The sequence below is a fragment of the Phoxinus phoxinus genome (genome assembly GCF_949152265.1).
Source record: "Phoxinus phoxinus genome assembly, chromosome: 21".
Classification (NCBI taxonomy): domain Eukaryota; kingdom Metazoa; phylum Chordata; class Actinopteri; order Cypriniformes; family Leuciscidae; genus Phoxinus; species Phoxinus phoxinus.
The window spans coordinates 21760509-21785907 of NC_136896.1; the positions used below are offsets into that span (position 1 = coordinate 21760509).

Here is a 25399-nt window from a genome sequence, read left to right on the forward strand (position 1 = left end):
CTTTTTTTGTCATGTAGCATGAAAAAAGGTAATCATTACTTAAAACCATGAAATTAATAGTCACAATATCATGATTGATAAATAATATTTTCCATTTTGCATATATGATTGATTCATTATGTATATTTTAGACATGTTACAACCGTCCCTGACATGTGTTACAACCGTCCCTGTACACTGGGACAGTTGTAACAGTGGAGAGACTGTATTAAAATCAATTTTGCAACCTGTACATATTTCATAAAACCACTTAAATACATTGTTTCAGCAGTTGACAGATTGAAGTTTATAATATAATAAATTGGTTATTCCAGTATAAATGGTTTTTGATGTATTGCTAAAAATTGCTAAAAGCGTTACAACTGTCCCTGGTCTCCCCTATTGTATAGGCCTATTTAATGTCTGTGTTGAAGTAACTTTATTAGATGAATTTTATCTGACCAATAAAAACCTGTTCTGATAGCTACACATTAAATTGACTAACAACAGGCCATTGCATTATTTAAACAAATTTAAAATGATTGACACAGTTGCAGGAGGACTGATTAATTTACCTATTAATTTGGAGATATAGGCTACTAATGCATTATTCATTATAATGACTAGCTATTTAACTAAATTCATTATATTTAATTAATATTTTATTCACTTGGTGAACATAAAATAACTAGACTAAATTAAAGTAGTTATGTAGGCTATAGCACATTTACTATTTGTGGAACACATTTAACCCATCAACACATAGGCAAATTAACAAAACAATATAAAAAAATATAAAAAAACACTCAAATTTCAAAGTAGCTACATGTGTTTTTAGCAGAGACTTATTGTGGAGCCACAATACATTACAGTGTAGAGCTTTAAAAACATGTAAAAAAAAAAAAAAAAAGAAGAAGAAAAAAGTAGCCTAATTGCCGAATTTCAGAGGCAGCCTGTGAATAGATGATAGAAATAAAAAATATATTTTAAAAAATCGTGTAATGGTGGTGACTGTAAGCAGATGTCAGTGCACAGAGAGGTGCAAAATACTGCAAAATTTTGTTTCGATCCGATGAGGTGAATCCATCATTAATCTAAATCTGAATATTTTGTCACTAAAAGATTTTGTGATTTGTACTCTCAACTAATTAGTCATGTGTAGCGCTGTATAGTAAAAACCACTGTAAAGGGCAGCCAGTGACAGATGTGTAACACTAAACATAAAACGTTTGCACATATTTTTATTAACAACAACAGAACACAACACAATCAAATTTAACAATCAATAAAAAAAATGAATTGCACAAACTAGCTTAATTACAGTAAATGCACTTCTGTACACTACTGCTCAAAAATTTGGGGTCAGTAAGATTTTTAATGGTTTTGAAAGAATTCTCTTCTGCATATTTGATAGAAAATACAGTAAAAAACAGTAATATTGTGAAAAAATATTACAATTTAAAATAGGCTACTACAACTCATTACAAAACATTTTCCCAGAAAGTTTGAGTTAGAGTAGGTTATCAGCGGAGTTTACCGGCGTGATGACGCTTAATCTCCTCGACAGCCTCTGTAGTCCCATTTAGCCACTTGTTAGCAACTGCCTTTTTCAAGACACGTAACAGCTTAAACAAAAGAGTGGGGTGTATTTTATGTCGTAGAATAAAACGTGAAAGTGTCTTGAGCGTGTGTTCACCACAGACCTTATTTCAGCCATTTAAACCAATTGACTTCGTAACGATGGAACAGGAAGTGCTCAAATGTTTACTCTTTTCCGCGTTTTGGCCTACAAAGTGATGTCATACCTGCGCCACTCAGTTGAGAGTTGCTGTAGTAGTGTATTTTTATGCAGTGGAGCTCATGGATGGATAAACGCTGTCAAACTTTGAAAATCCACACGTCATCATCACATCTTTCTGCTGCAGGTCTCCTTTAATGCTGTGAGCACGTGTTTTATCACCTTTATTATTCAGTTGTTCTCATGTGACTGCTCCGAGCTGCTTTCTAAAGTAAGTTACTTTTACTGGTTAGCTTAACAGATGTTAAACTGCTCGAGAGGGTGATAATTCACCATGTTTCCGGACTCTAATACACGTTTTAAATCGTTCATGGCACAGGTAAACTGTTGATGTTAACGCGACACTCTGAAACACTTGTTTTTGTGTTTGATCTTTAAGGTTGAGCTAATGCTAGCTGCCAATACTATTTTCTAATGCTAACTAACGTTAAACAACCCACGAGCCATCAAATTCATAATCGAAAGTAAATGTGTACTTTAGTGTTTCATATTGTAAAACATGATTTCCGGAATATTTAATTTCAGTTTGCCTGTTAACTGTCTTCCAGTTAACTTAACGTTAGCTCTTGAGGTTAAAGCAACAAGTTTGTGTTGATGCTAATCGTGTGTGCTAAAATAATATAGTCTGAGTACAACAACAGCAATACGAACCAATAATTTTTTTAAATAACAAATAAGTATTAGTTTTACTACTGCGTGGATCTCAAACCTTATTTATTTGGCAACCTAAATACCCGTTTTGTCGTCAGGAAGAGTACATGTGATTTAGCATAGTAAAGTGATGGTATTATATGATAAAGTTATGGTACTAAATGAGTATCATACTCGTGTATCATGGTTTTTACATGGTTCGTCAATAATATGATGGCACTCTTTAGTATGTTTGGCCACATGCAGCATGTTAAGGCAAAAACATATGATTAGATGTAACGTTAGTGTAATGCCCTACTGTTCTATTTCTACAGTATGTATAACTTTAAGGCCGTTTTAAACAAAATTATACTTTGATTGTATCTGCAGTGTATAGTACAAAAACTGTGCACATTTTCTGTATGCACAGAATACCTGGATGTCCTTTGACAAAAATATTGTATCCTTATGCGCCAAAGAAACAAGGGCGCAGCCATCTTTAGAATATTGTCTTTAACTTCCGTTTTTGCAGTGGCTCTGTATATTTCTATGGCATCGCTGTCCAGGAGTAATTAGCTTTTGAAGTGGATTTACTTAATGTAAAGTTAACGAAAGTTATCATGACGATTGTAATGTGTAAAGCAGATGTCGTAAATGTCAGTAGACCGGGAAGATTTTAAAACGAGCCGTTCATTCATAAATACGCAAGATCGTTGTGAAAATACAGACCGGAAGACAAAAGACAACGAGCGCAGCGCTGAAAAGGGGCGGGGCCACATAAGCTCTATAGAGTACATTTTACTAGACATCCCATTTCTTGAGCCTATAGTGACATCAGCTATAGTTTTTAAACATTGATTGATGGCAGTGACAGAAGTTAAGATGTTTTTTTTACACAAAAGTGCACAAAAATGAACCATGTGTATTCCCAAGATGATTTCTAATTTAAACATGCAATGTCATGAGGTCATGTGACTACAATGTAGCACGTTTGAAATATTTGTGGAATGATGACTTTTCCTATTGTGAGTGTATAGTGCTGCGGTGATGGTGACACATTATTGTAGGCCAGCCCGGAAGTTGGCATCACCCTGGTTTCCTCAACAAAAACTCAATATATGATTTTTTAAATATGATTTTATGAAAATTAAAATTGTCATCATTTACTCACCCTCACGTTGTTCCAAAACTGTATTAATTTCGTTCTTCTGCTGAACACAAAAGTAGTTTTGAAGAATTTTGGTAACCAAACAGTTGATGGGACCCCATTGACTTCCATAGTATATGGAACTGCCCATCAACTGTTTGATTACCCATATTCTTCTTATAGTTATTCTGTGGGCATTATGACCATTCACATTTGGGCTGCACAAAATATGGAATTTATCGAAATATCGCAAATGCATATATCACAACAGCTTGCAATAACAGGTGTCGTGAACTAAAGACGAAGAGAAAATCACACCGCTCTTGGCTGAATAACTTTTGTAGCTTTAATAAAAATCAGTATACATTTAATTCATACAGTGAAAACTAAGCAGTGTTCAATTTACATTTAATTATTCAGTGTCTGTTGTTAAATAAACTAAAAATTTACAAAAATTACAGTGAGCGAAAAAATCACGTTTTCAGAGCTGCTAGGCCTATATATAATGTTGAATATAATACAATGGGGGAAATTTTCTGGGTCCCACTCCTGATAATGCCAAATGTCTTATGTTACCAGTAAAAAGTGGCAATGTAATATCAAATTTAGCATTTTTTAATCAACAGTTAATTTTTTGTTAACCTGGCTTTTATCATATGTCTGGAGTATATACACAATAATATTGTGACCTGAGGGTACCGTTACATCCCTAGTCTTTACAATGCGCACTGTATAAAAGTTCTAGTTTACATAATTTACACAACTCTTGAAACTGTTTCATGGAGTTTACCTGAAACCCTAAACCCTGTGGTTTACACTGATGTTAAAATAACACTTCTTATGCTATAGTAAAACACTGCTGTTCCCTTTCAGAAGTTGTAGGGATGTTTTCTTGTCACAAAAAGAATGTGAAACACGTATGTAGGTTATATAATTTTAAATATGTTTTTAAGTTTATTTTACACACTTTAAGAATTATCTTATCGCATATCAAATATGGCATTATTTAGAGTTATCGCTATCGCATTTTTCTTCAATATCATTCAGCCCTAATTCACATCCTGCATATGAGCAATATCTAAAACTGATTAGTCAGATTTAGCCATTTTAACAATAACAATTAGTTGTAGAGGGACAGCTCTTTCCATCTTGACATTTTCACTAAAACACACAAAATAAAATTAAGAATAATATAGCTAATTACACTTGCCACATAGTGATTTATTGAGTTATATAGGCTGGGGATAATGAGTGCAAGATTGGTATGACCACTTGGCCGAAAACGACGTCCACTCCACACAATTCAGTATGTTTCATTGCGTCATGACAAATTATACAACTGTAATGTAGAACACGTACGTTAGTTTTATGCTCCAGGCACAACTTCACAGTCAAGAACAAGATATTTATTTCGGTTCATTTGTCAAACAGAAGGTCAAGTCGAGCGCATTTCATTGTGGGATACAGTTGTTATACTATTCTTAATGTTGCAATCGCACATTTGTCTATCTGTCCAGAGCCAGGAATGGCGCTGTGGATTCAGGCGCAGCAGCTCCAGGGGGACGCCCTGCATCAGATGCAATCTCTCTATGGGCAGCACTTCCCCATTGAGGTGCGGCACTACCTGGCACAGTGGCTGGAGGCTCAGCCGTGGTGAGTGTCTCATCCCCTAAAAGCTCAGATCTATGTATGTAAATAGACCAGGTTAGATGACATATTGAATTTAATGCGGATGAAAACCATGCTGTGAGGGATAGACAAACAATCTTTACTAGGGGTGTAACTGTCACAATATATCGCAGTACAAAACTGCAACACTATGTATCGTGGATAGTAACAATATGTATCGTGGGTAGTTCACCCAAAATAAAAATTACTGTGTGAGGAAAAAAATCAAGTTTCAGAGTTGGTGTCAGTACTACATTAAACTACTATATATAATGTTGAACGTAATATATAATAATGCAATGGGGGAATATTTGTGGGTCCTGATTATGCCGAAATTCTTATGTTACCAGTAAAAAGTGGCCTACATTATTTAAAATATATCTAGTTAGTGACAGTGAAAGCTTATTTGTCTAAAATAATTCTGTATTTTCAGCTTCATAATCATGAATATTTTTATTCTAGTGTCACTATTGTCCTGTGCATTGGGCTACCAGCACCAAGTCCAAGCCTTTTCATTTAAACCCACAATGTAATATCAAATTTAGCATTTTAATCAACAGTACATTTTTGTTAACCTTTTATCATATGTCTTGGAGTATCGCAATAATATCCTATTGTGAGTTCAGTATTGTATCAAATTGTATCGGTATTGTATCAGATATGTATCAAATTGTGACTTGAGGCTACCGTTACAGCCCTAGTCTTTACAATGACACACACACTTTATAAAAGTTCTAGATCACAAAATATTCGCAACTCTTTCTGTTTCATGGAGTTTTTGACTCCAGGTTTTTTTTTCCGTAATGTCGTTTCATTAGTTCACAACAGTACAGTCCATTGAATACACTGTTCTAACCCTCACAGGTACAGCCTTGTTTTTATTCCTGTAAAAAAGGAATATGACACTACCCTGACTAAGGTCTATAAAGTCTGTGTAGTAGCAGGGCATGATATGGACTGAAGCACGTTTATGTCGTGTGCAGGGATGCCATCGACCTGGAGAACCAGCTGGACGAGTTTAAAGCCAAGCGACTGCTGGAAGGTCTGATCCAGGAGCTGCAGAGGAAGGCAGAGCATCAGATGGGTGAAGATGGCTTCTTGCTGAAGATCAAACTGGGCCATTATGCCACACAGCTGAAGGTATGAGAACCAGTTGCAGGGACATGAGGCAAACCCGAAAAGGATGAAACATTAGGGTTTCTTGGTTGCTTTCCTTGTGAAAAAGTACAGGGGACAGGGAGAGAATTTAATTTCTGAAATGGTTTTACATTTCCTTCCAATAGACACTTAATAAAGAAAAATGATTGAACTTAATGTGACATCACACAACAGGCAACTGTGGTAGACGATTCTTTAGGGTGCTTTCACACTTCGATTCACAGTTCAATTGCCTGGTCCTCCCTCGGGCTGCGTTCGCATCATATTATTTGGGTCCGAACCGATGTGCGTTTGCATCATCAAAACAGCAGAAGCTTACCCCTGCACAGCATTGCTTGCCTTACTTTTATATTTTGGTTTATGAACATTTGGTTTTGTTTTCAAAAGCTCAGCACTAGGGATGTCCCAATCACGTTTTTTGTGCCCCCGATCGGAGTAATTTTCCTAGTGCTTGGTTATATTTATAGGCATAGTGCTGTCAATTGATTGATTTTTTTTAACTGATTAATCGCATATTTTTCTGTACACCTAACATTGAAATTTTTTACATAATTTCACAACACAGTATATGACATTGTTCACCTTGTAGAGTACTAAATAGTGACCTATTATGACATTTAAAATGTCCCTAATGTTGTTTTGGGAGTCCCCAACAACAGTTTTACATGCATTCAATGACAAAAAACACTTTTGTTGTCGTATAATATGCATTTATTTTTACCTGATTTGCTCACCGACTGCCAAATGATTCGTTCAACGACTCATTTTTCCAAACCCCTCCTTTGCGCGACGCTAATCTGCGATTGGTCAGATGACCCAGCAGTGTTTACAGAGATAATACTTATTGTTTAACACGGAGTACAATTATGCTTTTATCAATTAAATCGTGTTATAATAATGATTATAGTCCACTGCTTTGTAGTTTGTAGTAAAAAACTAAAAATAAGATAAAGAATTTAATGTTATGTTAGCGAGCATATTGTATGATAACCAGAGTTCATATTGTAAAAGCACAATCAGTCTTTGTTTGCATTAGCCCGATGCATAAACATAACGTTTTTACAAATAAAAAAACTAAAGAATGCAGTTACGTTACTACGAGGTATTACTCTATTCTTTAAGACAACTCTGAAAACAACGACAAACACTTCACATATCTCAATACAATTGTCATTGAAGACCTAGAAGCTAAACGGTGCTTACACGACAAACAAAATAATTATTAAGCATGCTACATAAAACATAAAAGCAACAATTATTAATAACACTTACAGGTTGTGATACGGAGGAGGAAGCTGATGAAAATACACTTGGAACTGAACCTTCCTTCAATATCAGCCGGCTTGCGAATCCAAGTTTGATTGCATTTAAGTTGGTAAAGCAATCGTCTTCAAAATGGCGCGAACAAAGCACAAGGCTCGGACTATACTTCTGTGGTATAGTTGTATATATGAATTGTAGCCACTTAGTCTTAAAATGCTCCTCCTTGGGCAGATGAAAAAAGTTGGCTTTTGAGTCGCACTTCAGAACACAGCGTCTCGTTGCCATGAAGTTTTCAAGTTTGTCTTGGAGCGCAATAAGTGGGCGTATTGTATTCAAATAACTTGACAAGTTGACGTCATCTAGTCAGAGAAAAAGCTTCGGTCTTCTAACGATTCATAAAAATGACTCCGAGTCGACTCTTACTTTTGAAAGACAATAACTTTATATACGGTGCACTTTCATATTTCAAACTTTGCAGGATGTTTTTGTTCACTTAGATCTATGTTACACACTACATGAAAGGTAAATTTCAAAATTCCATAATAGGTGCCCTTTAACTGCATACCCTTCATACTAATGGTTATTACTTTATAACACAATAATTAAGAACCCACAATTTACTCTCTTTAATTTAATTCATGCACTGCACACTATTAATGTGTCTAGTGTTGTGGATATGTACTTTTAAAAGTTATGCGTTTATTGCACTACTTTCTAAAAAGTAACTAATTATGTTAATTAGTTACTTGTTATGAAAAGTAATGTGTTATGGTACTTTTCCTCACCTTGTCTGGGCTTTGTTTTTTTTTCTATTTTCTATTTTTAAATGCTATTTTTGGCAAATGTAACGAGCCTTTCACACCAAAAGTGAAATGAATATTCAAATTCACTCCTTTCAGTTGTGCTAGCATTCGGATTGCAGAAGAATAGGATGCAGGAAATGAAGTTCAACACTTTCACGTCAATAAGAACAAAAAAATAGAACAAAATTTGATGCTTATCTGAAGTAATTTTTGCTTATTAGTATGGTTGAATTGGAACATCGAAGGTCAGCAGCAACGACATGTCATTGGTTGATAAAGTGAGATTAAATGCATTTAATATTTGTATTATTTAACATATTTAAGTTAAGTTATTTTAGGTTTTTTTATTGAGTTTGCATTTCAGTGTTTTAATTAATTTTGAGGAATACTGAATCTGTTTATGCTCACATTTAGTCTAGAACTATAATAACCATCATGTTTAGTCAGGGCTCACAATACCTCTGCCTCTTTCTCACGATTTCTCTCAACATGGGGACAGAAGAGGTCTCAGTCAATGCATGGGAAAACAAGTAACTTGCATTAAGGATTTGAAAAAGTAACTCGGATATTTCGAATAGAATAATAAGATGTAGTTATTCAATCACATCTGCTCCAGTTTATTTGTGATCACAGGGCCTTGTTACCCAACATCCATATGGGCTTGTAGTCTAAAATATTCACATTTGGTGAAATATTGCTGTATTCACATTTCACACAGTTTAGTTCATATTTCTTTAGAAGAGAATTGAGGTCAATCGCATGTTTTATTTTAAAAGATTTGTTCCTCTGATGAATTGAGTTCATACCCACGATGATGTGATTTTGACGATCCTATGTTTTGTAGAGCTCGTATGACCCTTGCCCGTTGGAGCTTGTGCGGTGTGTCAAACACATTCTGTACACTGAGCAAAGACTTGTGCAGGAAGCATCCAATGTAAGTCACACATGCAGTTTCTTTGGTTGTTGATCTACACTGAGGATGTAATGATTGGAATGTGACAATTGAATGATATTATGTATGTTTGTGGTGATCAGGCCAGCAGTCCGGGTTCGGTTCCGGTGGACGGGACCCCTCAGAGATACCAGCAGATCAACCAGGCATTTGAGGAGCTGCGTGTCATGACGCAGGACACGGACAACGACCTCCGCAAGCTGCAGCACAGTCAAGAATACTTCATCATTCAATACCAGGAGAGCTTGAGGATACAGGGTATGAACATATAAGTCTCATCTCATCCTGCACATCTCATTTAGCGTTTTTCTATATTATACCACAACACTGCTGAATGCTTGATTCTGCAAGCAAAACCTTTTTAGAGTAAATATTAAATAGAGTACATGCTGTTGTCTACAGATAAAGAGAGAATATATTTGATCTCTTGGAGACTCAGCAAGTTAAAGCAGCCTAATGGCTACATTAAAGTGATTATTAAGTCTCAAATCTAGTTTAATTATAGAGCAATTTACAACTACACAGTAGAGTAAAGGACTGTACACTCAGTAAAAACACAGAGATAAAATTAGCTACAAAATCTAACATGAGTATGGGTTACATTTTATTTTAAGGTGTCCTTGTTACTGTGTAGTTCTCCATTAAGTACTGAGTAATATTAATCAACTACATGAACTTACTATAGGGTTGGGGTTTTAGGGTTAGTAGAGTTTAGGGTTAGTTGCGTGTAATTACAGTATGCATAATTTATAGTTATCACTATAGTAACTACATGTAACATATTACAAGGACACTGTAAAATAAAGTGTTACCTTACCTGATTATGCATTAATATGGAAATTGCAGTTCGGTGAGCCCTGGGGTGCTTTTCCATACAACAATGTAAGTCGCTGCATGCTTATCTACCGTAGTACGATGCATCAGTGCAGGTGATGGAGTTATAACTTCTGCTAGTGAATCAATTCAAGATTGCAATTAATGTCAGATTGTTAAAGTTCTTCTACACAAAACAACAGAATGCCGTTCCTTTTTTTTAAATCAAGTTAACATGCAGTATGTAGTTGGTGTACGTACGCCTAACTCCCGTAGACTACTAGGGCTGTAAACGATTAATCGAATCCAAAATAAAAGTTTTTGTTTACATAATATGTGTGTGTATTGTGTAATTATTTTGTATATATAAATACACACACATGCATGTATATATTTTAGAAATATTTGCATTTATATACTGCATATATATTTTTATATGATTTACATTATATGTAAATAGAACTATTTTATATATAAATAAAAAAAAAAATCTTAAATATATACATGCATGTGTGTATTTATATACACGCATATATTATTTATTTATACACACGCATATATTATGTAAACACAAACTTTTATTTTGGATTTGTTTACAGCCCTACTATACACTGTATGTGACTATATCACGCTGTCAACAGCTTTCTCCACAACATTTCTCTTGATTGAACTCAAGCTGAGTGAGTCGATCCGAGCAAAATGACCAAGACATGTCATATCCTACACAGGGCTTTCTGGGAATACTTTTGAGTACTTATTGAACTGTAGCTTGTACTTATAACCGATTCATTGAGGTTTTATCTGTGTCGAGTAGCACAGTTGAGTAGCTTGGCCAGCCTTCCTCCAGCCGAGCGTGTTCAGAGAGAGTCGGGTCTGCAGAGCAGGAAGTCCACGCTAGAGGCATGGCTCACACGAGAGGCCAACACCTTACAGAAATACAGACAGGTACACTCAATCCCCATGATACGCATGTCTTCTTTACTTGCTACACAAACATTGCCCAGCAGTTGAATAATATAATGTGTGTTTGTGTATAGGAATTGGCGGAGAAGCATCAGAGAACACTAGCTCTGTTGAGGAAACAGCAAACCGTGATCGTGGATGATGAACTGATCCAGTGGAAGAGACGACAGCAGCTCGCAGGAAACGGAGGACCATCAGAGGGAGGACTGGACATACTGCAAGCCTGGTACTGATGGACAATACACACACATATTTACTGAGGGGGTACTGTAAGGCTTGTTTTTATTTTTATAAGCTAATTAATATGAAATACTCTTATACAAACCTTAAAGCCACACCATACCCAAAAGCAGCCCATTTGTTTTTTGCCATCTATTGGCATATTGTTATCTAAGAGCAAATCAATATATATTACCATAGATTCTGGGAAAAATGCATCATACTAGCCGCAAGGTAAGTCACATTGGTATATAAGTTGAATTTCATTTTTAGATGCATAAAGACTGTAAAATATCGGGTAAATAAAATGTAACGTTTAACATTATAACACTAGAAACATGTATTTTAGTTCCCCTCACTTAACAAAAATCCATCATATTACAACATATATACAACTGTATACAGAACGAGAATGTAATATTTATATAAATTTAACTTAAACAATGGTGCCGTTTATTAAAAACACCAAGCCTAAATTAATTTAAAGCAAAACTGAATTACTGGCTACAACTACAAATATACCTGACTTGCCTTACTTTTCCTAACAAACTTAAATGTGAGGAAAGATCAAACATATAAAAAATGTCTGTCCGAACACACAGACCAGTAATGTCTAATTCCCCTTCAGTTGACTTGTGTTGATGACTGATATTTAGTCATTTGCCAAATTCTAAAAACATATAAAAGATAATTAATGATTTCTGTTATTTTGACAAGTAAAAATTAAATGTTTCTAAACTACAATGTTTTTCTACTTCATTAAAGAATGCAAATATAGGGATTAAAAGAATACAAATAATGTTCATATAAATAAATACCCTACAAAAATGACCAAGGATGAGACGCCAGGTTTTATTGTGCTTAAAAACTCTTTTTAGCTTCAAGCACACTTTTTCTCATTGATGCATGTTTCTTTATCATAATGACATGTCAATAACTTTACTGCACTGCACAGATACATTTACATACTGCAATATAAAAAATATAGCAAAATCCTACGCTGGGCCCTACTGGTTTTAGTTTTCCATTTTTGAGTGTCATCCAACAGGTAATCAATCAGGGGAGTTTAACAGTTATGTCAGCCTGTTTATTTTGCTATTTGCTGATATTCAGTTGTTTGTGTGAGATGTGCATGCGCTACATTGCTTTGAACAGGTTCCTCTTGAACAGTATTTTATGTTCTTGTTTTGTGAATGCAGGTGTGAGAAGTTGGCCGATATGATCTGGCAAAACAGACAGCAGATTCGTCGAGTTGAACACCTGACACAGCAGCTGCCCATACCCGGACCCACAGAAGAACTTCTCACTGAACTCAACGCTACCGTCACAGATGTCATATCAGCACTCGTCACCAGGTGCGCAAGCAGTCGCTGCCGTCACTGGACACTATTGTCTCTCTCAGAGAAGCAAGGTTTTGAGCGGTGTCTTTTTCTTCTGGTCTCTCTGCAGCACATTTATTATTGAGAAACAGCCTCCTCAAGTGCTGAAGACTCAGACAAAATTTTCGGCGACCGTTCGCTTGCTGGTCGGTGGAAAACTCAACGTCCACATGAATCCTCCTCAGGTTAAGGCCACAATCATCAGCGAACAGCAGGCCAAGGCATTACTCAAGAACGAGAACACCCGCAAGTAAGTTTTTTTTTTTTTTTTTTTTTTTTTTAGCTATGGAAATAAATAACAAGCAACTTGCATAATGGTCTTAACCTGGCTTTGACTAAAACTTAACATTGAAGAGATTTAGCACTTGTTGCTTTGTCTCATTTGGGGTAGGGGGCCACATTGTCCAAAATATTACAAACATTACTGAAGTGGCGGAGCCCCTATTTTGTTACGTCCGCTAGGGGTAAGATGTAATGAATAAAAATACCTAAAGGCTTCCATCAAGCCGTCAGACCAAAAGGACCAGGGAAAACACAATTTTTTTGTAAATAGCTGAACGAAGTAAAAATAAAGTGCTGGAATTCATTGAAGAGACCCACAGCCCAAAGAAAAGCAATTAACAATAAAGTGGTATGATTTGTTGAACAAAAAAATAAATAACCAATAAAGTGGTATTTTTCATCAGAGTGACCCAAGGCCCAAAATAACAAACAAAACCAATCTAACGAATTTAAAGGGCACCTATTATGGAATTTTGAAATGTACCTTTCATGTAGTGTGTAACATTGATCTAAGTGAACAAAAACATCCTGCAAAGTTTGAAATATGAAAGTGCACCGTATATAAAGTTATTGTCTTTCAAAAGTAAGAGTCGACTCAGTCATTTTTATGAATCGTTAGAAGACCAAAGCTTTTTCTCTGACTAGATGACGTCAACTTGTCAAGTTATTTGAATACGATACACCCACTTATTGCGCTCCAAGGCCAGGGAAAATATCATGGCGACGAGATGCTGTGTTCTGAAATGCGACTCAAAAGCCAACTTTTTTCATCTGCCCAAGGAGGAGCATTTGAAGACTAAGTGGCTACAATTCACTATACCACAGAAGTATAGTCCGAGCCTTGTGCTTTGTTCGCGCCATTTTGAAGACGATTGCTTTTTAAATGCAATCAAACTTGGATTCGCGAGCTGGCTGATATTGAAGGAAGGTTCAGTTCCAAGTGTATTTGCATCAGCTTCCTCCTCCGTATCACAACCTGTAAGTGTTATTAATAATTGTTGCTTTTATGTTTTATGTAGCATGCTTAATAATTATTTTGTTTGTTGTGTAAGCACCGTTTAGCTTCTAGGTCTTCAATGGCAATTGTATTGAGATATGTGAAGTGTTTGTCGTTGTTTTCAGAGTTGTCTTAAAGAATAGAATAATATCTCGTAGTAACGTAACTGCATTTTTTTTTTTGTAAAAACGTTATGTTTATGCATCGGGCTAACGCAAACAAAGACTGATTGTGCTTTTACAATATGAACTCTGGTTATCATACAATATGCTCGCTAACATAACATTAAATTCTTTATCTTATTTTTATTTTTTTACTACAAACTACAAAGCAGTGGACTATAATCATTATTATAACACAATTTAATTGATAAAAGCATCATTGTACTCCGTGTTAAACAATAAGTATTATCTCTGTAAACACTGCTGGGTCATCTGACCAATCGCAGATTAGCGTCGCGCAAAGGAGGGGTTTGGAAAAATGAGTCGTTGAACGATTCATTTGGGAGTCGGTGAGCAAATCAGGTAAAAATAAATGCATATTATACGAAAACAAAAGTGTTTTTTGACATTGCATGCACGTAAAACTGTTGTTGGGGACTCCCAAAACAACATTAGGAACATTTTAAATGTCATAATAGGTGCCCTTTAAACAGCAACATAACTAAACTATCATAAACTAAAAAAAATACAATCAACCTTATCTATAGTGTTACAAAAAAACACCAGGTTTCAAACAAAAGGGCAGGTCTCTCCTACATTACTACCACATTCTAAATAAGTCAAACGAGTCAAAGAAAAACTCAAAGTGCTTTATAACCCTTTTGTTCTGGCTTCTGGAACAGTGCAACCGGCCCGGAGTCAGAAAAACACTGCTCCTCTAGTCGCATATCGCATACAGCACGTGCATCTGAATCACTGATGTCTACCATATCATACAGTTTTATGGACATCTCCTCCAAGGCCTGTCGAGAAACACTGTTTTCTACCTGCATGTGTACATGACTTGTTTGTCCTTTCTTTATACTGAAGTGACAGCAGTGGAGAGATTCTGAACAACAACTGTGTGATGGAGTACCATCAAACCACTGGCACCCTGAGCGCGCACTTCAGGACCATGGTAAACTGCGCTTAAATGCTTCATGTTACACATTGAGTGTGTTTGCACGCTCCACAAAATGCTGTTAACCCTATAAAGCATACTGTATCATATTTGATACGCAAAGACCTCAATTATCAACATGATCAAAACATTGCTGAAAGGCAATATTGTTTTAGTTGAAAAATAAATTCCACGTCTTAAAGCATATTAAAAACACCACTTAGACATATAAACAATATGAAATGCTTGATTATCACCACAGGGGGAATTTAAGTTATGATATGACTGTTTTATAAGCTTACATTCCACACGGTCCAAACGGACCTGAGAATGCAACAGGTGTATACAGTTAAAAAATTGTTTATTTATTACAAGGGTTAACATGTTGTTAGTAATATTTCATGAGCAACCTAGGATAACTTGATTATCCATGCATACATTTTTAGAAAAATCATGTTAATTTGAGAGTATCAAATATGATACACCAGACTTTTGAAGAATGTTCATCTCTCAATCATCATTGTATTGCATTGTTTTGCAGAGCTTGCTTGCTTCCATTTAAAAAAAAAAAAAAATTATTTCAATAATTTTTTTGACCTCCTGTTATTTGATTCAGTGGATATTTTGATGAATCAAACCTATTGTTTTTAATTTTTGAATGACTATGTTTCTCTTGTTTGCAGTCTCTGAAGCGTATTAAGCGTTCAGATCGACGTGGGGCGGAGTCAGTGACCGAAGAGAAGTTTACGGTTCTGTTTGAGTCTCAGTTCAGTGTGGGAGGAAATGAACTTGTGTTTCACGTGAAGGTAAAACATTAAACTAAAACATAGTAATTCCTATTTGTTGTCTTATTCAACATTGTATCATTAATACATTTTGTTCCTTTTTGTTTCTCTCTCTTGTGCAGACATTATCCCTGCCTGTTGTGGTCATCGTTCATGGGAGTCAAGACAATAACGCTACAGCGACAGTATTGTGGGACAATGCTTTCTCTGAGCCGGTTAGGACACGTCATTTACATATTGTTTGCATATTTGAATGAAATGTACTGTTCTCAGATGAAACCTCATCAATGGTATCTTTTAGTATTATATATTTTTTTACCTTAACTGAAATTTGTTGTTGAAATATAAACATTTAAATGGTGGCTGTAATAACTTGTTTTTATGTCAGATTTATTCAAACATACATTAAATAATGAAGACAACATGTTAAGTAAAAATACAATGAATATGTAATATGGTGCATATATTTTGCAAGATGTTCTTCTCTAGGGTTATTTTTTCAGATATTCTTCTCTAGGGTTATTTTGTCTAGTTAACTAACAAGCTTTTGAAATTTATTGTTTATTATTTGAATTGTTATAAAATTGACAGAATTTGAAAGCTCAGACAGATTTGTTTCAAATCAGAATTATCAAAGCACAAAGCTTATTGCAATTATTGGATGGGAGGCGCTACAAATAATGTTTACTGATTTTTTTTTTCACGCATCAACTGAAATCAGCATAGATTAAAAGATCTCGGTTCATAAAAATTAAGGTTCAACCCAGTCAACACAGCCCTAGCATCCACACTGTTGTTTGTCTGGGAAATCTGTAATACTGTTGCTTGTCGGGGAAATGTCTTTAAATCCTTTTACATGACCAAAATGCAATAAAGTGAAACATTTGTGCTTTGCCATGTACTACAGTGTTCACAACAGAATGCACCTGTGCTCTATTAGGTTCTTCTTCATTATGTCTCCTTAGGGTCGAGTGCCGTTCGTTGTGCCTGATAAGGTGCTGTGGCCGCAGTTGTGCGAGGCTCTGAACGTGAAATATAAATCAGAGGTTACGAGCGACAGAGGCCTGTCAGAAGACAATCTGGTGTTCCTCGCTCAGAAAGCCTTCAGCAGCTCCAGCAATAACCCTGAGGACTACTGCAACATGACCATCACCTGGTCTCAGTTCAATAGGGTAACCATCACTAATACACCAACCAGTGTCTGTACATGCTTATCACCTGACGATGTTGTTCTTTAAAGCAGGGCTATGCAGCTTCGGGAATTTCTTCGCTGTATTCTCGCTTTTTGCTCGCAGATTTCTCTAGTATAGAGCTCCCCCTACAGCTTCAAAATAGATATTTGACAACACTGTCGAATAACTCGTTGGCGACTATCAGATACCAGAGGCTAGTAGATCAATGACATCAAAGCAGACGGGACATTCTTTACAACGTCTTCTTCATTCGGGTTCGAACAGCGTGAGAGCGCAATAATGACATCATTTTAGCAGAGTTTTTTGCCGTTAGCAATTCGTTACATCGCAAGACCTGATATCACGCCAGTGGCCCGCCGCCCCAAAGTTGCAAGGGTGGTTTTTCCGCTCACAGGCGATAGGGGGGTGCGAAACGACCACCATTCAACCCGAAAAAAGTAATAACATTCCAATGACTCCGAAGCTGTTCAGTTAAGGTAAAAACCTGCATAGTTCACCTTTAAATTGATTATTTTCATTGGTTTGCAAATCAGACTGAACGATTCGAACGGAATCAGTTGAAACGTCTGATGCAGGCTTTTGGTCATGTGGGACTCTAAATGAGCAGAGAATCACAATAATGTTGCAACACACATATGAAGCGGAGTTTAGTTTGAATAATAGCATTTTAGAGGCATGCATTAGTGTTTCCCATAGGATTTTGTGAGACTATGGGGATGGACCTTGGTCCCTCTGGTGGGGTATGGGGACATGCCTTGTCTCAGTTTACATTACATTCACACTGGTATTTTAGGAAGCCAAACAATTACAATATTATAATAGTAAAAATAATATTGTAATATTATTATTATCCCTAAAACCGTAATATGTTAGTATTTAATACAACTGCATGTGTAAAATAAATTTTATTTTATTACCGGTATATTGTATACATAATGTTAAGTATTGTTTTACTGTGTTCTTTCACTTGCAAGAGTTAAAGGGATGGTTTGGAGTAATTTCAACCTAGGCTCCTTTGCATCATGGCTTCGAGCCAAGCACAACCCTACCCAACCCCCCGACAAGCTTTTTTTTTCCCTTGGTTGAACATTATGAATGTTAGAGCTTATTTAGAGATTTAGTGCAGGCGCTAATGGATCCGATGTAGTATCTCGTAAATTACCCCACTAATAATGCCCAGAATGCCGGTACCAAACTTCTACAGTAGTACAAATGTATGAACGAGGCATTGGAACGAGGCATTGGAAAGTGTGTAAGAACATCAGGAGAACGAGAAGCCATATCGTGCTTTAGATTTTATTTCAGTTGACCAATGCTTTGCCAAAGCAATGGTGCAAAACTCAACGTTAGAGACCTTTCATGTTATTGTGAGAAGTGTACAAATATTTTTGGTTCATTATGAAACTGGTGCGCGAGATTAAACTGTGGTGGGACAGAATAAACTGGCGGGCCACCAGAGCTGCCAAATAAGTTGGACTTCCCAACACTAGTGTTCAGCAATCATTTCCATTATGCGTTGTCTCACTTTAGAGCCATTACTTTACTTTTTTTTTCTCAGAACATGAAATGAATGCAGTGCAGTATCAAGTCTTGGCTGTTTTTGTGTTGACAGGAGAGTTTGCCAGGCAGGAACTTCACATTCTGGCAGTGGTTTGATGGAGTCATTGAGCTAATGAAAAGACACCTGAAGGCTCACTGGAATGATGGGTAAAGACTGATTCAACACACTTCAGTCAGTTAAAAGAGTACATTTGGTAAAATGTTGTATGTGTTTATCTGCAGAGCGATTCTGGGTTTTCTTAACAAGCAGCAAGCTCAGGACATGTTGATGTCCAAACCAAATGGCACGTTCCTCTTGCGCTTCAGCGACTCTGAAATCGGTGGCATCACCATTGCATGGGTTGCAGAAAACCCGAACAAAGCAGGTAAGAAGCACAGTAAATGGTTAGTAAAGACAATATTCATCAGAACCCAGTTGCATGTAGCCAAACGTGGGTTAGAGAAGAGTAGGTCTGAACAGAAATGCATGACTTTACCCAGCATCCATCATACTGAGTATGTGTGTTTCGTTGTGCAGGAGAACGGATGGTGTGGAACCTGATGCCCTTTACTACTAAAGATTTCTTCATCCGCTCTCTGGCCGATCGGATCAGTGATCTGAACCATCTGCTCTTCCTCTATCCCAACCAGCCCAAAGAGGAAGTCTTCTCCCGTTACTGCACACCTTCAAACTGTATGCATGCCACCTTTTGCAAATGTATCATAATGTTATTGATATTTAGCATAGTTACAATTACTTAGCAGAGACAATTACTTGGTGTAGATCCGACTTCTGCAATAATGGTAGTATGACTAAATTCGGTACCCACTGATAAGCAGCTGCTTTCAAAAACTTCCATGCATATTTGCATGCACATTCTGTTAAGAGCGATACGTTTCCATTTACCGGTACATGTTTTTTCAGTGTTGAGCTTTAGAGCCAATCACAGATATGTCTGTTGAGAGTGTGAATCTGAGTTAGTGTGGGTCAGAATCCACTCAAAACGGCAGTGCAAGTTCTGCACACTCCCAAATCCTTTTATTATAACCAACAAATTATGAACATTATGTAAAAGATAAGACTGACATGACACCTTCATAATCATGACATGACACATGTCATGAATATGTAGGAGGTTTTATGCATGTTTGACAACTGCCATTAAGTGTCATTCGCTCAATTATGACATTTTTATTTGCAAATATGACATTGTTTGAGATGTCTTTGTTATGACACCTTGACATAAACCAATACATCATAACCTGTCAGTGTCTTGGTAATGACAACTTGACTACCAAGACAGCTTAAATTGTCATAAATATGTCATAAACATGACATAGCAGTTTAATGATCAAACTTAAGAAACTACTTAGCTTTATGGGTTAACATTACATTAAACTGTCAAGTGGTTGGTTTTGACATTGGCTGTCATGAGGCCATTATAACTGTGTCATGAATGTTTTTCTTGACCTCAACTACAGTGGTGCAAATTGAATTTGTCTTTAAAATGTCATTTTAATGACAAATTCAATCCATAAAGTTAAGTAGTTTCTTAAGTTTGATAATTAATCTGCTATGTCATGTTTATGACACATTTTTGACAGGTTATGTTGTTTTGGTAATGTCAAGTTGTCATGACAAAGACACTGTTATGACAACTTGACAAACCAATACATCATAACCTGTCAGTGTCTTTGTCAAATGGTCAAAAATGTGTCATAAACATGACATAGCAGATTAATTATCAAATTTAAGAAACTACTTAACTTTATGGATTGAATTTGTCATTAAAATGACATTTTAAAGACAAATTCAATTTGCACCACTGTAGTTGAGGTCAAGAAAAACATTCATGACACAGTTATAATGGCCTCATGACAGCCAATGTCAAAACCAACCACTTGACAGTTTAATGTAATGTTAACCCATAAAGCTAAGTAGTTTCTTAAGTTTGATAATTAATCTGCTATGTCATGTTTATGACACATTTTTGACAGGTTATGTTGTTTTGGTAATGTCAAGTTGTCATGACAAAGACACTGACAGGTTATGATGTATTGGTTTGTCAAGTTGTCATAACAAAGACATCTCAAATAATGTCATATTTGCATTAAAAATGTAATTGAGTGAATAATAATGACAGTTGTCATAAACATGTATAAAATATCCTTCATATTCATGTCATGTCATGATTATGAAGCTGTCATGTCAGGCTTATGCACACCTTCAAGTAAAGTGTTACCAAATAAACTCACTAAAATGCACCCTATATGAGATTATTCAGATATATATTATTTAGAATGCCTCCGATTTATATTATTCATATATATAATTTACTACATTCTATTACACTATTCGTGTAGTGAAAAAAATAAATTTTGACTGCTCTAATCGTGAGTGCTTAATTAGGAAGACATACAAAATGTGCAGTGTTAGGGAGGGGGACCAGTATCAGAATAATGCTCTGTCAAGATTAAAAATGCTCACGTTGGGTCTTGTGAATGTTTGTGAGTTTCCAGTAGCAAGTCTTTAATGAACATGATCTTGCTTTTCCAGCAAAAGCAGTGGGGGATGGATATGTCAAACCAGAGATCAAGCAGGTGGTGAAGGTTGAGTGAGTATTTTTTTTCTTCTTCTCAATTTTTATTTTACAAAAAGTCCAAACCAATCCAAATCAAATCCACATGATTATCATTAGCATTTTCTAGATATTAGAGACATTTTCCCCACTTCATATGCCAATATATACAAATGGGTATATTATGAAATACTGTATCTGCTGCCTTTGCAACAAGGAAACTATGTCAGTGTGTATGTATTTCTGACCAAATAATTTTCACCTCAGAACCTAGTGCTCTAATGCTGGCATTGAGTGCACCACAAAAAAAAAAAATCGGAATCAAAAATATCTCTGTAAACACTGGGATCTGTTAAAACAGATGACCCAACAATTGTGAACGCATTAATCAAATTTTCATCTCTTAAATGTGAAATTTGTACATTATGTGGGATCTTTGGAACTGACGAACAGAGAAAATGCTCTATATTTGTGTTGCACCCAAAGGATTTTTTTTTTTTTTTTTTTACTGAAACCAAGTCACAGTACAGGTAATCAACAGTCCAAGACAAAAAAAGTAGCCTGTCATAGGCAGAACAAGACAGCATGCTCAGTGCTTAAATAGTCCACATGTGATTAGAATTCAGGTGAAGGAGAACGACCCATTCTGAGGGTGTAAAAATTTAATGAATATGTAATCTAGTCCACGTTTAGGCACTTCCACACTTTTCTTATGGTCCTTGTTATGCACCTAAATAGTCATATACTGCACACCCCAAAATAAAAATGCCAACTTGGCATGTATTTGTGTAAACACATTTGGTTATGTCTTAAGTGAACATAAACAGTAAAGATAAAATTGAATGTGCATATTGGATACAATATATTGGATTTATCCTTTAGATCTGACAGCAGCCTATTATATAATCAACATAAGTTTAATTCATACAGTGAAGACTGTACAATGTTTTATTATTTTTGATTACTGTATTCAATTTGTTGTATTTCTTGTGTTAGATATTACCTAATGTACTATCAAAAATGAAAGTGCTGTTTATTACATTTGCATCTTTGCGTCTTATTGTTTGCAATTATTCTTACTGACTGTTTAACCATCTTCAATACCGGTAATTGTTTGACAAGGTTTTACATTAGTAGGACTTGTATAAGTTTTGCTGTGGTAGAATTATGAAATTTCAAACCTTACAGTGTAGTTGGAAACCTTGTTTTATTACAATTTTTTTTATTAAATCATGATATTTATCATTCTTGTCAAATACACTTACTCATATTGTGATATAAGATTTTAGTCATTTGCCCCTCGATACCCCTACCCCAATTCTGTTAAATAATCGTGATCTTAATATGGACCATAATAATCATGATTTGTGTCATAATCCAGCAGCCCTATTACGGACACATTTATATATATCAGTATACAGTTGAAACTCGAAAAATTTGAATATTGTGCAAAAGTTAATTTGGTTCAGTAATTCAACTTAAAAGGTGAAACTAATGTATAGACTCATTACATGCAAAGTGAGATATTTCAAGCCTTTATTTGTTATAATTTTGATGATTATGGCTTACAATTTATGAAATTCAAAATGAGAATATTGTGAAAAGGTTTTCATAAGCTGTAAGCCATAATCATCAAAATGATAACTAGTAAAGGCTTAACATATCTCACTTTGCATGTAATGAGTCTACATAATATATTAGTTTCACCTTTTAAGTTGAATTACTGAAATAAATGAATTTTTGCACTATATTATAATACAGGTGAAAATTAGAATAATTTAATTTAATTTAATAATGGGAAACTAGATGCAAACACAATTTTGGAAGTTGAACACTTATTCGACACTATTATAATGTGTATTTAAATGCATATACCAGAAGCATTACAAATTCTCAGTATATTACAAGAAATGGCTTGAGCAAGACATCAAATGTTAATACAGACCTTAGGTTAAATGACCTGCTTGTATTTTCTTTTCCTTCTCAGGTTTTCTTCACCCAATCCTGAACCATCTTCCGGGAATTCCTTCATGGAGCATGCAGCATCGCCCACCGTCAATCAACACCATAATTTCACAATCTATCCATCAATGTAAGTTCTAAGAAACATTTTTAAAATATATATTTCCCCGATGCTATTAGTGTCATTCTCTCCAATAACACGCTTGCATGATTGTATGCAGTACCGCGGGAAGTAGGGGTGCTGAGGGTGCTGCAGTGGTGCTCCCCTGCCGTGGAGCCCAAGAAAAAATTAGGTGGGGGTGTTAAAGATAAATAAAATTGTTTTAACAAAAAAAAGAGAAAAAATAATTTCATGAATTAATCTATTCATTAGAATTCATTGCAAACATTAATGACTTGACTGTAAAAAGTCAACCTGTAACATAATTCTATAGCCAACATTAACAATTAACAAGAATTTCTAGTCATTGCAAAGAGAGCAGGAAAAGAGCAAGAGCCTCTTTGTCCCTCAGCAGCAACTAATCTCGCATTCTAGTTATTTATCAACATTTTACTCAAGCGTCTAGGCTGTACACTAGGGATGTGGCGATTTTCCTACCGATTAATAAATTAATTCTGCCGTCATTTACTTAACCTGCATGAGTTGCTTGCTTCTGTTGAACACAAAATAATATATTTTGAAGAATGTCGATAACCAGTTGATGGGACCCCTTTTTTTGTTTTGTTTTTTCATACAATTGAAGTCAATGACTGTTCATCAACTGTTTGGTTACCCATATTCTTCGAAATATGTTCTGTGTTCATCAGAAAGAAATTCATACAGATTTGGAACAACTTGAGGGTGAGGAAAGGATGACCGAATTTTCATTTTTGGGTGAACTATCCATTTAACCGAAGAACTTTTATGAACAAAAGTTCTCTTGCACTTTTGCCTCCGCCATCGTCCTGTCAGTCATCGCGCATTACTCTAGTCCTGTAGCTCTGCGCAGTTTCTCTTTGGTCTATGGACCCCCCCTCCCCCCACACCCTCTTGTTTTCACAGCCACCCCTGCTCAAAATGTGTTCCTGCAGCCATGATTGTCTGTTTGTATGATTGTACGATTGCTGTGTGTGTCTCAAGGAATGAATCCATGTTAGACACTGAAGGTGAATTCGATCTGGATGAGACCATGGACATGGCCCGGCAGGTTGAGGAGTTCCTTCGACAGCCCATGGAAACCCAATGGAGTGGACAACAGTCCTGACCTTTAACCCTGTGATCTCTCATCCCAACTACACAAACACTTTATGGTTGCATTCCATATTTTTATCTTAACAAATGTGAAAAGTTATGTTTGTCAAAGCTAATTATTGGATGTCTATCTGCCTTTGCATTTTTATTATACTTTGTGTAATTTCCCATCATTAACCAGCAAAGAACAGAATATCATGTCATATACAGCGATACACATTGTGGACGTCACAATGTAGACTTTAATTTGGCTGGAAATTAGTGGCTGCATTACTAGCCCAATGTGGGTTTTCCACTTTCATTACCCTTTACCTTTTATGTTCTAGTCGTCTTATAAAAACCTACTTGATCAAATCTTGGTTGGCACATTGAAGACATTTAGCTGTCAGTATTCAGTCTTCCAAATTTGTCCACCTCCAATTAGAATGCTTAACCACACAGCGGAATCAAGCCACAACAGAAGGGTATCAAGTGACAACACAATGGAAGTGCTCACGCGGGTTGCCACTTGCCACCAGATTGAGGACACGCAACATGAAAGGCAACGAGCTTGACGATGTAAGTTGATTAATTGATTTATCCACGTTTTAATTTCTCTCTGGTCATAGTTTTTAGGTCGGGTAGAATCTGCGATCTCTGACCCAGTTCGTTTGCTGGCTTCTATGGCTGCAATATGCTGTGTTTTCCTGCAACTCGCTACCCGGGGTGTTGAAATACTACTGGGTAAATTGGCAGTGGGCGGGATCACTCAGACCAAAACAAAAACAGACATTTGAACGCACATTTCAAAGTAGAATAACTGGCTGTAGCATTGTTTTTCTGAGAAACAAGAATGTGAACTTAGTATGTTTACGTACTTTTAAGAGTTAAAATGGCCAAGTCAGAATTTCTCCACCAGTAAATGGTGTTAAAACCAACAAAGCAATTATATATAAATATATAAAAAATAATATATATA

At 35.9% G+C, this 25399-nt stretch overlaps 1 protein-coding gene across 8 annotated transcripts; it reads left to right on the forward strand.

Moving 5' to 3' along the window:
* Positions 1–1636: 1636 nt before the first annotated feature.
* On the forward strand, positions 1637–25196 carry stat5b (signal transducer and activator of transcription 5b). Of its 8 annotated transcripts, none has more exons than XM_079596011.1 (20): positions 1637–1988; positions 5072–5207; positions 6206–6362; positions 9291–9380; positions 9482–9656; positions 11026–11156; positions 11249–11400; positions 12593–12748; positions 12843–13022; positions 15083–15170; positions 15836–15958; positions 16060–16152; positions 16903–17109; positions 18743–18837; positions 18913–19055; positions 19208–19363; positions 21227–21284; positions 23236–23340; positions 23432–23503; positions 24331–24792. In XM_079596011.1, the coding sequence occupies exons 2-20, from the start codon at positions 5080–5082 to the stop codon at positions 24452–24454; spliced, it is 2433 nt and encodes an 810-aa protein (XP_079452137.1). In that variant the 5' UTR covers positions 1637–1988; positions 5072–5079; the 3' UTR covers positions 24455–24792. The 8 variants fall into 8 exon arrangements, with proteins under 8 accessions (XP_079452137.1, XP_079452138.1, XP_079452136.1 ...); XM_079596010.1 differs by having other exon boundaries at positions 1778–1919; XM_079596008.1 differs by having other exon boundaries at positions 1783–1919; positions 15080–15170.
* Positions 25197–25399: the final 203 nt, after the last annotated feature.

Bases quoted from the DNA above. Each gene is read 5' to 3' on its own strand.
- stat5b (XM_079596007.1), top strand. From the start codon at position 1,826: ATGCAGTGGAGCTCATGGATGGATAAACGCTGTCAAACTTTGAAAATC. The intron at 9,657-11,025 runs GTATGAACATAT...TGTGTCGAGTAG, and splicing joins GGAGAGCTTGAGGATACAGG to CACAGTTGAGTAGCTTGGCC. The intron at 15,959-16,059 runs GTAAAACATTAA...TCTCTTGTGCAG, and splicing joins AACTTGTGTTTCACGTGAAG to ACATTATCCCTGCCTGTTGT.